At 41.7% G+C, this 17,699-nt stretch overlaps 1 protein-coding gene across 1 annotated transcript in view; it reads right to left on the reverse strand.

The window, feature by feature from the left end:
* Pkhd1 (PKHD1 ciliary IPT domain containing fibrocystin/polyductin) overlaps positions 1-17,699 on the reverse strand; it is a 490,001-nt gene that overhangs the window by 211,692 nt on the left and 260,610 nt on the right. Inside the window, exons 49-51 of the mRNA XM_087568149.1 lie at positions 16,900-17,077; positions 15,409-15,604; positions 1,622-1,687 (exon numbers count right to left, since the gene is read on the reverse strand). Of these exons, the coding sequence (XP_087424275.1) occupies positions 1,622-1,687; positions 15,409-15,604; positions 16,900-17,077 (440 nt within the window). The remainder of the gene's footprint in view (positions 1-1,621; positions 1,688-15,408; positions 15,605-16,899; positions 17,078-17,699) is intronic.

Genomic DNA, 17,699 nt, shown 5'->3' on the forward strand with positions numbered 1-17,699 from the left:
GAGAGACTCTTCACAAGCATTTCATCAAAAGTTTGAACTGCATTACATATTTATATTGAACCTTGTAATGAGTCAACACATATAGGACTTCATTAATCATAGACCTCTGTTTACAGAAAACTAGTGTTGATAGTACAATAATTGTATTGTTTTCCATCAAATGGTTTATTAAATAAAATGCACTTTCATATCTTAAATTTACTATTAAACTTTATTTTCTATGTCACGGAAGTCAGGACACTCCCAGCAATCGTCTTAATATGAAATATTTTACTGATATACTGATTCTGTGCTCTATTATGCATTGGAATGCTTTTCTGTCCTAAATTGTGTAAGAGGGGGAAACTGGCCATAGAGTTTTATTTCATGTGTAAATTAATCTATATCCACTGAAATATATAAGATATTAGAGGCAACATGGTAGAGCAAAAGGAATGCAGGACTGAGTTGAGATACATGAGGTCTTACCATTGACTATAACTATGTGAACTATTTACTCTTTCAGCGTCACATGTGGTCCCAGAGACCCTGGAGGACCCTGGCCCAAGACAGCTTTTCCAACTGGTATGAACCTATCAAATATGGAATTTTGGAATAGGCTTTTCAGAGAGAAAGGAATTTAGTGACATTTTTTTTCTTGCTAACAGTTATTTAAAGGAAAACATAATTACTTTTTCACTTCTTTGACGTCCTCTGGACACAATAAGGTAAGAACCATTCTTTCTTGCTCACTGTTCTTACACACACACACACACACACACACACACACACGCCTTATAGAGGGGTAATCAATCAACCAGGAATGTTGGTATAATAGTGGAATAATGGTAGAAAAGTGTAAAATTCAGTGCATTCATAGCATAGAAACCACTGTGAAATCAGTCTTAGCTGCACTCTTCATAGTACAAAAAGCATGGAGCAGACACCCAAAGTCCTTTACCCAAAGTGCAGTAACTTTACCTCATCTACGTTTTAATTGAAATGAAAGAATTTGCATGGTTTTGATGAGTGTGACTCTGGTCTGACATAACACAAATATTCCCCTGAAAATCAAAGGAAAACCCAGCCTTTGAAAGGCTTTATCCCTCCTGCAAATGTACAGTTAAACTGACTCACAGTAAACAAAAACAAACTAAGACATACATTAAAAGGTGGTTATGAGATGTTTAGTCTTGGAGAATTCGGCTCCTTTTGAGTTAGCAGGATCTCACAGAACCATCTGACTTTTGGGGAGGGTTTGTTTATCCTGATTTCCTGAAATTACCAGGAACAATTAAAGTTTAGAGATACCCTGGATTTTTCTCTCCATTTGGAGGGGGCCTAATGGCCCATCTGCAGATCTGGAGTCCTGTGTGCACATATGGCTCATAATTTATGAGATGTGCTTATTTACATGTTACAATTCTTACTTTCTATTGTTTTGAAAAACAAATGCATCCTTATATCTTCCCTTGACACGCAGACATATATTTAATTGGAGGACAACACAGCAGAGAACTGTCAGGTGCAAAAGCAGGAGAGCTGATGCTCGCCTGGCTGTAAACAAAGAAGAGGAGGGCTATACAGAACCGATGGAGCACATTCTGCTCTACGGGACATTCTGCTTAGTGGTTATACTCACCTGAAACAGTTGGAGGTGCACCATGCTTCACCTGGAGGAATACGTGAACTTGACCTTCCCCTGAAACTTAACATTAAAAAAAAGGTTGAGTGTGACATAAGACACCACATACAGGTGAGAAGGATGGCATTGCATTTTATTCTTCATGCATAACCCCCCAAAAGAACAGATATGAAAGAGAAAGGAGTTCTTGCTAATTAATTGAACACTTGATTTCTACCATTTTATTTAGCTCGATTTGATTTGACTTTGCATAACTGCAGAGAGGCTCACATAAGCAGTGTGGGGACAAACACTTTAGCCATGTGCTCTGTGGAGGCCACTGGTGCCCAGCAGGAATACTTCATTCCCTATGTCCATGATTTTGTGAGCTCGGTTGTCGCACACATGTCTTTTTCACCAACAGAGTTTAGATCACCCATGAAACGCATTTGCTTTACCTTTTTTCCAAACAAATTGTCCTTTTAATGAAGGTTTTTTTTTCCTCCCCCACTCATCTCCCCCTTTCTCCTCCCTTCTTCTAAACCAACTAAGCACATTTAAAAGGCCTGGGGTTCATTAATTTTAAGTGTTCAATAAATTAGTAGAAATAATCAAAAGGCCTGATTCTTTCTGATAATGACAATTTGATGTCAGTATAAACCAGTAGATTAAGCTAGGAACATATGCTCCTTTGCCAAGAGAGGTTGCTATAATTAAATAGCGAATGCATCTACAAGGTGCTCTCATGCCTGATTAATTAGTAATCAGGTGCACGAACTCTATCTTTCTGGTAACACCTTGTTTCTTATTGGTTAATTACCTTTCTGCCTTATAAGATGTCATACGAACCAGCCCCTCCCATCACTGGAGGACCTAATGCAGATGCAGGGTGCAGCCTCAGGGTGTTGGTCAAACTCATGCTCTCTGCTTTTGTTTCACTAGGACCCTAAACTCTTTTTTCCATCACAGATGGGAAAGAACAAATGTCATTCTCTTTCATTACAAAGCATACGCTTCAGAACATTAGAAAGAAAATTACCAAAGAGACCTTAGATGAGATCTCTCCAGTTCTTCTACTCATGTTTTCATCCTTCTCTTGTGATGTCCAATTGTAACATATGTTGACTCTCCCTTTATATCATCACATCCTAAGACCAGCCACATTGGCCAGCATACTCTTGACATGTTCGTTTTGTGTGTATAGATACATGTGCATGTTTACATGTGTGCCTTCTTGAGTAGCTTAATGCATGTGTAGAAGACAGACAAAAGCCTCAAGTACTGGTTTCCACTTTTTATTGCTTGATACAAGTATTAGCTCTAACTTACGGCATTGCTTGATACAAGTACTCTTGAATCAAGCTGCATAGGTCATGCTATCTAACCCATGAGCTTTTGTAAATTCTGCCTCCACCTGCCAGGAACCCTGGGAATTATGACACACACACACACACACACACACACACACACACACACACACACACACACACGTGCTATCAGTTGGCTTTTACATTGCTTCTGCAGATTTACACTTGGTCTTTAAGTTTGTATGGCCAATGCTTTATCCACTGAGATGTCTCCCTAGGCTAAGGTGTTCCTTTGAATGATCATTTCTAAGACTTTCCTTAAATTATTATTTACTTGTTGTATATTCACCCACCCTTCTCTTCTCTTCTCTTCTCTTCTCTTCTCTTCTCTTCTCTTCTCTTCTCTTCTCTTCTCTTCTCCTCTCTCTCTCTCTCTCTCTCTCTCTCTCCTCTCTCTCCTCTTCCCTCTCTCTCTCCCCTCTCTCTCCTCTTCTCTCTCTCTCTCTCTCCCGTCTCTCACCTCTTCTCTCTCTCTCTCTCTCTCTCTCTCTCTCTCTCTCTCTCTCTCTCTCTCTTTCCCCTCCCTCCCTCCTCTCATTAGCAGGGCTAGAGAGATACCTCATTGGTTAAAAGCACTAACTTCTCTTTCAGAGGACCCTAGTTCCAATCCTGGCATCCATGTTGAGCAGTTGCCTGTAACCCCAGCTCCAAGGATCTAATTCCCTCTTCTAGTCTCCATAAGCATTGCACTGAGATGCATAAGTGCACACATATATACACACAAGTACAAGTAAAATAAAAACAATTAAAAAACTTAAGTCCCCATTTCTTTTTCTATAAAGCCTAACACAACATTCACTTTTGTTCACATTTTCTCCCTGATATGAAAAACCACTGCTAGTTCCATATCATGATATTAATCTTGTTCACATTCAATTCATTAACTAATAATTACATATAAATTGGTAATTTAGGATAGTAACTAACTAAAAGTTGTCTCTACATTTTGTTTTGTTTTGTACAGTGTTGAGGGACCAACCGATGTCTCCTGAATTCAGGACAGGCACAATGCCACTAAACTATACTCGTACTCACAGGAGATACTTTCTTTTAAAAGAGATTTTTCTCATGTACTCCTGAAGTTTGGTGCTTCTGAAAATGTAGACTTTTTCTTCATGGGCTGATTTACAAACTGGTTACACATACCAGACCATGGAAGTATTTTCTGCTTACTCCCATAGATGCAAAAGAATAGTCACAGCCATAGTAATTATGGAATTAGTGATAATAGTGTGAGTTTTCACTTGGATAGAAGGAAAAGTAGGGACAAAATATCATTAGGAAACATACAGATAAGGGCAAAGATACAATGCCTTGCTGTAAGAGCTGGGCATTAAACAAGGCCACCCAATCAATCTCTAAGAAAGACAAACTAGGGGACAAAATCCCTGGAAACATGTAACAGGAGAAATGAAGGTCATCTAAATGTGTTATGGAAGTCTATGTTAGTTCATGTTTCCCAAACAGCACCGATTTCATGAGCCTTATACATATATGTTCAGTGCAGACACGATCTGTTTCTTATGAGATGCCAGAGGTATGGAAAGAAATTGTAGGTACTTGTCAGAAGACTTATAAAGTTTTACAGACACTTTATGATATCAACCCCTCAAAAAAATAGCACAAGAGAGATAATTGTAAGAATAAGAATAATTATAATCCTCCACATTAGATAGACCAAAACAATTAGTTAGAGAAAAAGCAGCCCATGCATTCCAAAGACCTTGAATGAAAACAGCCACCACACATGCCCATGCACTGTGGGTATCACAGAATGGTTACCATGGAGTGAGCTAGGGCAGAAGGATGTACCCTTGACACATCAACTCCCAAGCCATTCGACTTGTCCCTTGTTTTCCTTCTGCTCTTATCCAGGGACCCATTCTTAGCAGACCAAGGCCTTCTGCCTCCATGTTCTATCCTGTCAGCCCCTCACTCCCTACACTTAAGGGACGGTGCCTGAACTGAACAGCAGCTGATGCGGCACTGCCTTACACATCCACCTCCAGTGTGACCCCTCTCCACATTCACCTTCAATGTCATGTCCTCTCCACATCCACTTCCACATCTACATGTAAACTTCCAGTGTAATCCCATATCCAAACAAAACTCTGCAGAGGTGAGGGTACACTGAAAAACTCTTGCCCATTTTATTAGGTGTGACAAAGTCCCTCAGATAGAAAGGCAAGATTCAGGGGATCAGAGAAGATGGAGAAAAGCTTTAAGCAATAGGGGGAGGAAATCACAAGAGTCTAGTTTCCCAAACTTCTGTCGTGCATGACCATCTGGAGCTGCCTCTGAGTGTGCACATATGAGTCAGATGATGAAACCTCCTCAAACGTTTCTAAGTCAGAAGAGACAAACCAGGACGACGCAGAATGCATGGGTGCTAGACTTCCAACAGCAGAGATCTGAACCCTGTCTCCACCCATTCCTATACTGGGACAAATGGCAAGTTAGTTGCCACCTCTGACCCTCATTCACATCACCAGAAAATGGGAGTCAGGGAACTTATCTGTTTTATAGGGTCATTGGGTAAAGAAATGTGAGCTAACACAGTACACGGCATATAGGAAGCAAATATTAGCTGCCATTGGTACCACTATCATGGCGACCCCATTCATTTGCACCACCTTAAGAGGCTCCAGACATTGCTCTCACTTGAGTTGCTCTTTCCATAGCTGCACTTCGTCAAGAGGAATAGCATTACACAACTTAAGGAGATCTGCTTAATTTTACTAAGTGTTTTAATTCCAACAGACTGTGAATGTGAAGTGTCATTTCCAATTTGAATAAAGAGAAAAAGGAATGAAAACCATTAGCTAGTACAGGTATTGACTCGGGAGGAGTTTGAAGGCTCTATCCAAGCTGTGACATTGTGCACATGCTTTCTCCGTGTTTGTGACATGTGTATTTGTAGCATGCGGGTGGCTAATCATCCTTGTTTATAAGTGAAGCCCCATTGTTGATCCTTCCCAGATTGTAGGAACTGGTCCTCAAAGACAGTCTTAGGGTCACTGGATACCAAGTTATCCTGGTAAATGCTCTATGATGTAAGCCTGCTATAAACAGAAGCATCGAAGAGAAAGAGGGGTATGTTTTTATAAGAAAATGCCTCCTGGAAAGAGAAGAAGACAATTACACAACTGAACAGAAGCACCCAATAAGTTAACATTCTGTGCCCAGTGACTGTTGTCCTCTCTGGGGTCTTAGGAATGAGGAATAAAAATAAGTACCCTTCACTCTGTCCATAAGCAAGCTTACAGCATTTTTGATGTTTGGGATGGGAAAGTAAACACCTATCTATTCTAAAAGAGTAAGTGTGACAGTGCTCTCCAGGAGCACTCCTAAGAGATTTGTTATATTTGGCTCTCTCTCCATGTTCCCATGCTAGCTGCCATGCCCGCTATATCCATCTCTTCTTTAAGGATCTGCTTTATGTCCTATCCTGAGCTCTGACCTCATGACCATGAAGTTGATGTCTTCTTATTTAGCTGCAGAAAGGGCTTGCTTATCAAAGGGTATGATTCTTTTGCCTGATTTCAGCATCTTTAAGAAGCTATGGAAGTCACATTTGCCCTCATGACACATGAACCTTTAAGGGCCCTTAAGAAATAGAGGAAAATCCTAGGTTAGAGCTTTCTCCTAACCCCAGTAATATTCACTCATGGGCAGCTGGTATTATTTTTAATAACTTAATCAAAACTGACAGATATGTCTGCATTAATCATAGTCCTGAGAGTTAGCTCATTAAACCTTCTTAATTAACGTAGAGAACAATAACAATTATGAGTCTGACTCAGAAAATTGTGTTCCACACTTGTATGGAGACATTTGAAATATCTAGGGCCCTCTTGCAGACAAAAAAAATCCAAAGGGATCTTGGAATGAGTACTCTGTTTACTTGTGAGGTAATTTTTTTTAAAAAATTATATTTACAAAATTATATAACTTCTTTGGACTCTACCAACGGTCTGTATTTGAGAACAGGTTTTTTGTTTGTTTGTTTGTTTCTTTGTTTGTTTGTGTGTGTGTTTGTTAACTAAGGAGAGTAACTCTGGTGGGAAAGAAAAGGAAAAAGTGAGTTCAGAACAGTCACTAGAAGAAACCAGACAAAACTTTGCAAGGCACAGTGTCATTCCCAAATGCACGAGTAACAATGATTTTATTAACATAATATGTCTTCTTTCAATGGTTATTGACCTCCAAGGTATTTTACAAAGGGGAAAGTATCCCATTGATTTCCATGGTTTTGGGGACAGTATTGCTTCTGAGAAAGTTCTGTTGATTTTTAAACATTAAGCAGACAATGCAGAAGGCATGAGAAAGCATACTGAAAAAGCTGAGTGTGACGGCCCATATGATCGTAGGTCTCAGGGGGCTTAGGCAGCTGAGCCATCAACAAAAGGAGAAGGGAATGTGGCAAGAGTCCAAGGGAAAGTGACCACATCTAAAATTTAAGAAGTGTGGTTTCAGCTAAAATGTACAGGGTGTCCTTACAGATAGAAAAGAATTGGTTTACCGAGGTAAGTATTCAGCCTTAGGTTTTAAATAGAAAGCAAGGAGCTGGATAATAGAAGGCACTGAACCCAAGTCAGAATAACTGTTCTGGAATAGGGATTGCCCACCTGTGACCTATGTCACTTATAGCCCACCACTTAGCATTAGGAAGAATCATCTTTCTAACCCAGTCCCTTCTAAAATGTCGGTAATAATTCATTTAAATTTGTCTCTCTTCCTTTCTTTCTCACCACTTCTTTCCCTCCCCATTTCTCCCTCCCTTCCTGCCTTCATTTTCTCCTCTCCTCTTTCCTCCTCTTCTCTTCTCTTCTCTTCTCCTCTCCTCTCCTCTCCTCTCCTCTCCTCTCTCTCCCGTCCCCTCCCCTGCCCTCCTCTCTCTCTCTCTCTCTCTCTCTCTCTCTCTCTCTCTCTCTCTCTCTCTCTCTCTCTCCTCTCCTCTCCTCTCCTCTCCTTTCCTCTCCTCTTTCATTTTTTTTCTTCTGGAACAGAAGCTTCTAATCAAGAAGCAAAGAATCTCTTTTCCTGTCTGAAACTCCTGTTCCACTATCTAGAATTTTTTTAAACCATGAAAGTTAGTATATTTCCAAGTCAATTGGCTACATTAGTGGTAAAGTCCTTTGGGATCTTTGGGGAATGAGTTTTCTATAAGAATGTAAATGAATTTATTAACTAGAATGCTATAGATTGCCTTAGAGGTCTTCCGCATGGGGTGTGTGACAGCATTGTGAAAGATTATGATTCTGCTCTTCCAAAAGATGCTCCCAAGAGCTCTGGAGAGCAGTTCAATCCTGTTTCTTTATATCCTCACAGGATTCCTTCTCCAGGAGGTACATGGCATCATCAGACCCACAGAAGCATAGAGGAGTCCAGACAGCAGTCAGTGCCCCGACTGCTTTGAAAATAGGAGAGCTAGAAAGTAATCATAGTCATAAACCTAACCTCAAACTCAAGAAAGTATCATTACTTTTAGGCTCCTCCATGACAGTCGCCGGATTTCTGGGGCATCTGTGCAGTGTCACTTGAGTCCCCACCAAAGAAACCCGGCACACACAACAAAATCCATCTGTCCTTCTACCCATGTCATGTTTGCTTTCACAGACACAACCCCCAGATTCTCAACGCATAGGCAGCCTTTATCTTGGTGAAGGGACCATTTGGACACATACACTGGGTGTTCTGCCAAGATATGTTTTGGTTTTGTTTTCTCTCCGATTGGAAGGTGGTGCCATAGGAGCCTCTGAGCCTTGCAGGTGTACCTTCAGCTGCTGCCCCATACAATGTCCCAGAACCCAGTGTGGGAGCTGTGTCTGCTCTACTCTGGGAGGGGAGGGGGAGGCCTGTGTGAATTCAAGAGGGCAACTGTGAATGGCAAAGCATCTGATATGAATTTATCACAGGCTGCTGGTTGGGTGTGGGGGGGATAAAGCAAGGGGTGGGGGTTCTGAGTATTTAATGCACCCTGCCACAACCCAACGGTTTGCCCTAAAGAGCCTTTTACCGATATGAAAGGACAGGGTCAAAAGTAAGTTGACCCTTGACAGAATGTACAATTATTAGAAGAGTCTGTGTAGGAGCAGCTGCTGGAACCCCACTGACTCCACACCGGGCTTCCAAGAGTCAGAATATGAATAATCAAGTCAAGATTGTTTTCTCCACTCCCTTTACCCCTTACCACCTCCCGCCAGCCTTCACCTCCTGGTTTAGGCAAGTCCTATTATATTTCTACAGGAAGAAGCGTAGCCCTCCCTAGCAGCTGCAATAATTGTGTTCCTATTGTGATGAAGACCTCCTCCTGGCCACCCCACTACAAGTGGCCATTGTGAGTGCGGGAGTCAGTGATTATACGCTTGGCCTGATGCTTTGGGGGACCCAGCTGCCTAAGTGCTGACACACGAGCATGCGGAAGGCCAGGGAGGGGGACCACTAGAGGTGGAGGCAAGAAGTTGGGGGGGGGACCCAGTCTGTAAGATGGTCTGACATACGAGACCTTCTGCATAAGTCAAGCCCAGAACAAATGAGGCTTTATGGGGCCCCAGTGATGAGGGGTCTCATCTCCCTTTGAAGTGGGGCTGAGCATGGGGCCTAGCAGCTTTCCCTCCTTTGGACCAAGCAAACATCCTTCTTTTGATATGCTACATGCTCATTATCTCTGCCCCATTTAATGATTTTTGATTGAAGGGTGGCGGCTGGGTTGCTGAGAGGATCGTTAGAGAGGCTCCATACAGCCAAGTCCATAAGAAAGGCTTTCCTTGTGTCTGGGCCTAAATTTGGAATTTCTTAACAGTGTGCACTTGTTCTTGGAGGCAGATAAGGGCTGAGCGTGAAATTCTTAATTAAGCAATAAATAGAGAGTGGGGTGTCAGCAGATGTAGCCAGTAGCCATGGCAACGAGAATCACATGGGCAAGAGAGATGAGACTAGATGGCGGCCTCGGGCCTGGGCCTGACTGACAGCTGAAGAATCCTACAAAGCTTGTAAACCAGATTAATTAGCTGACTAATTATTTCATAGCGTTAATGTAACTAAAAAATAAAAATAGTTCACCATGAACTGAAACATTCCTGGGGGTGGGGGGTTGGGAGGAAGAGACAGCAGCAACAAACGTGGTTAAAAAAAAGTAGCTTGGTAAGGCAGAGACGCACGCTGTCAAGTCAAACTTCGTGAGCAGAGGAACCAGCTTGCTGAGTTTGACTCCTGGCTTGCGAATAGGAAAGTGTGCTTGTTTTACAGTTGTGTGTGTTCTGAAGCATGGCCAGGACGTTACAGCTTGGGGCACCATTCTTCATAGCTCGCTACATCAAATACCGCTTCTGCCGGGTCCTAACCCACACATCAGCAACACGGCTCCCCTGTGCCCTCTTGTTTAAGCAGCTCCCTATTCAATATTTTCAGTAGCTTTGGAAAGGCGACCTGAACCGCTGTCCTCAAAAAGATAAGTTTATAACTAACGATTGTTTAAGTTCCTGATCACAGGAACATGCAATGTATAGCGTATAACGTTGGACGCCAAGCAACAGAGAATCCATCTTAAAAATAAAAGGAGAGAGTCAGGGGCTGGGGAGATGCCTCACTTGTTTACCTCGCAAGCATGGAGACCTAAAATTAGTCTCTGGAACCCCCATAAAAAATGGCAAGAAGAGGAACATGAGCTTGCAGTCTCAGTTCTGGAGAGGCCGAGTCAGGTGAATGGATGCCTGAGGCTTACTGGCCAGCCTGTGAGTTCTTGGCCACTGAGAACCCCAGTCTCAGAAAACAAGGTGGATAGCACCTGAGGAATGACACTTGAGGTTGGCCTCTGGCCTCCGCATACATGCACACATGTGCATCCATAGACATGTGCACACATACAAGCATGCAAAATAAAAATTAGAGTGAGTACTAAGACATACAACATTAATGGAGAGAAAACAGGAACTGAGAAAGGTTTTTCCCCCCCAGTGTATCCGATTATGCTGTGCAAGCTTGAATGTATTTAAATGCTTTGTACCACATTTCCAAGAGACAAGCAAATATTCTTAACCTCCTTAGAGAAGTCAAGGTATTGAGGCATGGTGTGATTACACCAAGCCCTAGGTAAAAAGCCGGCCAGCCACTGATTAAACCCTAAGCCAGAAGTATTGGCCGTGAGCTTTCAGAAACCCAGCATTCTATAAAGATGTTGCCTGGACAAAGACAAAACTGGCCTCCCTGGAAAAGAGAAATGGAGGGGTCAGAATGTGTGCATGGCATATTTTTCACTGTCACTGGGGACCAGTGAGAAGTTTTCTTCCTCCGCAGCCTGACTAGATGCCCTTTCTCCATCCTTTTTTGGTTTGGTGATCAAAGATTATTTAGTGGGTAGCACACTCTAGTGGAGGGATCCAGAGGCAGGAGCTAGACTGACTGGGTCCTGTTCACTCTTGCTTGGGTCTAAGGATAGACAGATACTTTTAAGTCTCCCATGATGAAGTCACACAGGAGAAATGTAATTAATTGTGGGGGGGGGGATCTTCTACTGGGGGATGTGATCAGGTTGCAAACAGTGCACAAGATCATTTAGAAGCAGTTAATGTTCAACGCAGACAAAATTCCAGCACAGAGAAAAAGACCTCGACGTAAAGTTTCACCTCTAACCAAGAACCTATTGGCAACTGATACCCACTGGCTAAGGGAAAATCAGCTTTCTCCAATGGGGTATCAGTGGGTGTATCAGCCACACTCCTGGGCAGGCCCCATGCCCAGGAGTAATTGAGAAATCATGATTTTCTGTAGTTCCTGTTTTTTTGTTTTTGTTATTATTATTATTATTATTATTATTATTATTATTTACTAGATTTTGTTTGGTTTTCTTTTTGTTATTTGGACAGGGGAGAGAGCTAGAGAAAGATAGTGAAGATGAGTGGGTAAGGAGATGCGGGAATCTGGGAGGACGTGGAGGAGGAAAAAGAATATGATCAATGTATACTGTATGAAAACATAATAGTAATAAAAGAGAAGCAGATAGTGAATGAAATCTATCCAGTTGTCAGAAGACAACTTCTCTTCTTCCTTCTGCCTCAGAAGAAAACAGCAGCTAAGTGAAAAAGAACGACACAGAAAAGAAACTGACCTGAGACTGGGTGCGCCTTAGGAAATCAGTTTCCATACAATAAGTCAGACTTCTCCAAATGAAACTCTTCTGATGTTTTGCATCCTACTATGTGCCTGTGAAATCTTGATCTGCATCTTTAGTGTAAATTATCCTAATGCTAACTCTACCAGTAACTGAAAAACTAAACAATTAAATGAATGTCAGGACCTAACTAATTTATCAACTATACAACACAAATCCAACAATATACTTCCTATGGGTTATGTCGGGGTGCCAGCTACAATATATACCCTTATTAGGACATTGGGCACAGATCTGTAGGGCGTATGGTAGTGTATCCATTACATTCCTAGAGAAGTTGTAAACTTTACACAAAGGATATCTTTAATTGTGGTCAAATGACCTTGCTCCATGCCCCAGTGTAGGGGAATACCAGGTGGGACAGGCAGGAGGGATTGAGTGGGTGGGGGAGCACCCTCAAAGAAGCAGGAGGTGGGGGGTTGGGATAGGAGGTTTGCAGAGGAGAAACTGAGAAGGGGGATAACATTTGAAATATAAATAAATAAAAAACTTATGGTCAAATGCACATAGCCATTGTAGCTGCACGGGGAGCTGCTATACAGAGCAGTATACACCTCAGTTCCAGATGATAAATGGAAACATAAGGGGCTACCGTCACTCATTCGTCACATTGATTAAAATGGTGATACTCCTACATCCTCTTCAAGGATCAAGGGCCTCTAAGTCCATTAGACATTCATGCAACTCTTAGTGGCTTCTCTTTTTCTTTTCCAAATCACAGGCAAAGGAAAGGCTATGAAGATATTCTCATACAAATGTTATTTATTACATTATTACATTTGATTAGGGCATATAATATCCATAGTTAAATTCAGTCTAAGGAATATATATATATATATATGTATATATATATATATATATTTCAATGTATTTGTCAAGAAGTTTTCTTTTTATAAAAGGGAAGCACCAACTCTCCCTTGGTGCCCACTAAGACTCAGTAGTGGCAAGGCTTTTGTATAGATCAGACCCAGTTTTCATATGGTTATGCACAAGTGGGAGAGACAAGTGACCCAGGGCCATTGCTTACTATTCCATACCCTTAGGGTCCAGATCTGACTTGTGGTGGTGGCAAAGACTTGCTATGTTGATCAGGCTCCCTGAATTTGTCAGACTCTATTAAGAACAATTTATAACAAAACCATCATTGCAGAAACCAATTTTTATCAGATCCTCTCTCTCTCGCACACCACTACAAAAAGCGGTGTAGTCACTACATCCTAAAAGTCATGAAAGCTAAACAATTAAATATAAATGGGGAATTTATCTAATGAAATATCTTGTATTGAAACAGCCATCTAGACGATGAGTACCTTTTGATCAGATCCTATTAATAAACTGTTGAGGCTGATACAAGTGGACACCATGGTTCTCATGACAAATAAGGACATTTGGAATAGAAAAAATAAAACCAGATAAACTCCAGGAGGTCAAAAATGGACAGTTCTGACCTTAACACTGGAATGCTATGAAGCACACACATGAGAAGGTAAAAAATTCTGCCTGCAGACTGCAAAGACAGAGGGTATCAAGTTCCTTCTTCCTGCCACCAATCCTAACTCAGGACAGACACAGCCTACCCTCCAGTCCTGGAGTCTCTGGATCTCATGTCCTCTTGATTCCCTAACCTCAGCAGCTCTCCAGAGTTTCACTTCTCGAATGCCACATCAAAGCTAACGTTCATTGGCATCAGCAGATATTTTGTGCTGTTCCCTGTGTCTGTGGCCACAACTGGCCAAACTCCCATCTTCATAGTCCCAGTTAGCTGGTGGTCAGTTGGGTTCAGTGTACAATGAAGTGGGAGCCATGGAAACTGTGTCTTTTCATTCCATACTGGGACATCATTAGACTCTAGGTTATTAATTCCTGACTTCTCTTACTGTCCCCTCCCCTCTACAATTACCTCCTCTTCTGCTTTTATAACATACATATTTCATCACACTCTCTTGCTCCTACCTCCCCTCCACTTGGAACATGTCCTTCTCTTTCATAGTCCCCTCTTCTACATCTATCCATCTATCTATCTATCTACTTATCTATCAATCAATCAAATACAAACACACACAAACAAACACACATACATACACACACACACACACACACACATCTAGACTTCACATATGAGAGAAAACATACAATATATGTCATTGTGAATCTGGCTTATTAGGCTTACTAAGATGCTCTCTGGTTCCAAACATCTTCCTCCGAATGTCATAATTGAATTCTTCTTTAGAGATAAATAAAATTGTGTATATGTATCACGTTTTTCTCCTTAAACTCCTCTGTTAATAGAAAACTAGGCTGATTCCATCTCCTAGATATTTGTGAAGGACGTATAAATAGACACAGATAAGCAAGCATCTCTGGGATGCTGACCTAGAATCTTTTCATGGATATATACCTTGGTCAATAGGAAGGCTGTGTTTAGCTTTTAGATAGACTTTCATACTGGTTTCCATAATGCCTTCACTACCTTGCATTTGTGAAAGAAATGAATAAGGATTTCTCTTTCTACTACATCCTTGTCAGCACTTGTTGTGGTGTTTGCAATGGTAGCCATTTTGACTGGAGTGAAATAGATTCCCCGGGAAGTCTTTCTTAAAATTATGTGTATGCATGTATGTCTAATTATAGCTTTGTGAACATAGATGTCACGTTCCCTTGGATCTCCTGGAACCAGAGCTATGGGCAGGAAGTAGTGCTGGGTAACAAACTCACATCCTCCCTGAGCAGCAAGCACTTTTAACTGCTGAACCCCCAGCTCCATCTCAAACCAGTTTCAACGTGTGATTATTTCGCTACAAATAGAATGCTATCTTAAAATCAATAAAAGATTGATGCCACAAATACATATGAAGCATGATAGAGATTCAGCACTTGGATAAAGAATTTTACATGCCACCCTTTATTTGATCGCATGCCCTTTGATGTAGGTTCTGTTATTACTTTACAAACAAGGGGACTGCAGTGTAGAATATCTACTTATCACCCACCACCTACTAATAAAATATGTGCAATTTATCTCTGAAGAAGAATTCAACTGTGACACTCAGGGGACGATGTTTGGACATAGTAGGTGATAAATGCTCAGGCCCGGGACTGAGATTTGAACCCACACTCTCTGAACTTGGAACCTATCCATTTAATGAAAGCACACAGCACAGCCGTCACCTTTGTGTTTATTCCACAACACAAATGCTGACATTCAAAAATAAAGAAACTTGTGGCCATATGCCCTCTCAAAGATACCTCTACAGGTGGAAACTTACCCAGGTAGGTGAGCTGCCTTAACTGCCTGTGGAAGAACCAATCACAGGCTCCGTCTCGACTCGGCAAAGGATGAGAGGGAAGTGACTGGCCCACCCGACTCCCACATCTGAGGAGAATGTCGGGATAAGGTAGTAGGTCCCTGTGCATTAGCAGGAGGTAATTTCCAGGGGCAAAGTTGTCAAAGGTTGCTGAGTACTGAAGTGAGAGACAAAGAGGAGAAACAAAACCACATGGATGATGGAGCATATGCCCTCCCTTCAAAAGGAGTCATTTTAGCAACAGAACAGATCAATGCCAAGCCACATAGTCTGGGTGAGAAACAGGCCTACTTGGATCTATTTCACAGTGGGGCTACAAACTCATTAACTATAAAGACTGAAAAGAGGCCATGGGGTTCCTCCTGTTCATAACCACAGTTAACAGAAGAGCAGATCACAGCCCAGACAAGTGAATTGACTTCTCAGGTCAAACAGCTGTAAGGGAAGGGGCAAAGTCTACAGTTCGTTCCCACCTATCCCTCAGGACACGGAGAGATAAGGAGTAGTAAGAACTGAGTGTGAGTCGCAGCAATAGCTGACACTCCTGGGGCACACACCATAGCATGAGGCACCTTTGATGCATTCAGCATTAAGAGCCCAGCAATTGTTGATCTCACCATACCAGTCTAGAGCATATTGCAGCATCACAAGACAGCAGAGAGCTGAGCTGGGACACAAAGCCTCCTGGGACACATCCTTAACCCCGCCCCCACCCACTTAGTTTTTGGGAAATCCCCTTGAGTGTTATCATCTGAGGGCCATGGTAAAATATGTCGAAATGTGTCCCCCCTGTTGCCCCAAGGTAGACACTTACCACTATGTGGACATTGTTACACGTGACACAGCGAGGAAAAAAATAACCCACCAACCCACATGTGACAGGAAAATAAGCTTAAAGAAATGCATTGAATTATCTTTCCCTTTCAAATTGTATGTCTTATTTGATGATGTTGTTGTTGCTGCTGTTATCATTTTTAAAAATGCACCCACTTCTCACATAGCTATTACCCCTAGTTAATTTGATTTTTGTCCACTCAGTCCAACTTGGGAGATAGATTTGCAAATTCATCTTGAGCCACAAGGTGGCAGTATGAAACATGTAAATGTTTAATGTTAAGAAATTTCCTCTGCCTTCTAACCCTCAAAACAGGGGTAAGTTGGGTTCCTCTGCCTTCTAACCCTTGGATAAGTTAGGTTTTAGCCTATAATTTTTTTAAAGAAGTTGCAGGAAACGCTTAAAGGCTACTTTTCATCGAATTACTTAATTTAACATTTCTAGAAGAACTAGATTTGCATTCAAGATGGGAATTTAAAGATTAAAATTTTCAAGTCACATAGCAAAACGCTGCTGTAGCTTCCTGCATGAGCATAAGATAAAATTTACAGCCCATTCCTTCACAGAAGTACAGAGAACCACTTAGTGTGTAAAGAAATATCAATGGATGGGGTTACCTGCAAAGATCCGTCCGTCCAAGGACCCTCAAACTGCAGCAAGTAGGTCTCTTGGTCCAAGAGTAGAGCCATCCAGCCATAAGAGTTAGACAACGTGTCATCCACATAATTGATAGTGATTGTCCTATTTCTGATGTCAGTCATGGTTAAATTCTTAGGAACGTCGAGGCTCTTAGCTCTACAGGGAAAGTAAACGAAAAAGAAAAGTAAATGAGTTCCCAGGTGGGGCCGGGAGACAGCTCGGCAGTTAAGAGTCCTTGCTGCTCTTCCATAGGTTCTGGGTTTGAATCTCAGTACCCAGCGGGCGTGTAACTCCAATTTCAGGAGAATCAACTCTGTCTTACAGAGTCGGGGCACACTGCACAGATATGCATGCAGGCAAAACACGCAGGTATTTAAAATGAATGAATGAATGAATGAATCAATCAATCAATCAATCAAATCTAAAAACAATTAACTTCACGGTAACTTTCCCATTCTGCATCTAATGCCTTCCTCTTCCATTCTCTGCGTGAGTCCCCACTGGTGAACGGTGCAGCCTCTACCTATGTGCTTACAGAAGTGTTTGCAATCCATGTAGGTCAAAACAGCCCACTAGAAGATTGTCACCAGAAGGCTTGCCTATATTGCATGGGTGTGATGGAACTACTGAAGCAACACTCGTATGTGAAACCACTAATAAATGCCACCTTAATGGATCCACATGGGCCCAAATAAAATATAATCTGACAAATGTCTGCAGTAAAAATCTTGTCATGTAGCAAGCTCGTTAACAACCAACAACAATTATTATGAGCAAT

Source organism: Rattus norvegicus, chromosome 9, assembly GCF_021556685.1.
Source record: "Rattus norvegicus strain SHRSP/BbbUtx chromosome 9, alternate assembly SHRSP_T2T, whole genome shotgun sequence".
Classification (NCBI taxonomy): domain Eukaryota; kingdom Metazoa; phylum Chordata; class Mammalia; order Rodentia; family Muridae; genus Rattus; species Rattus norvegicus.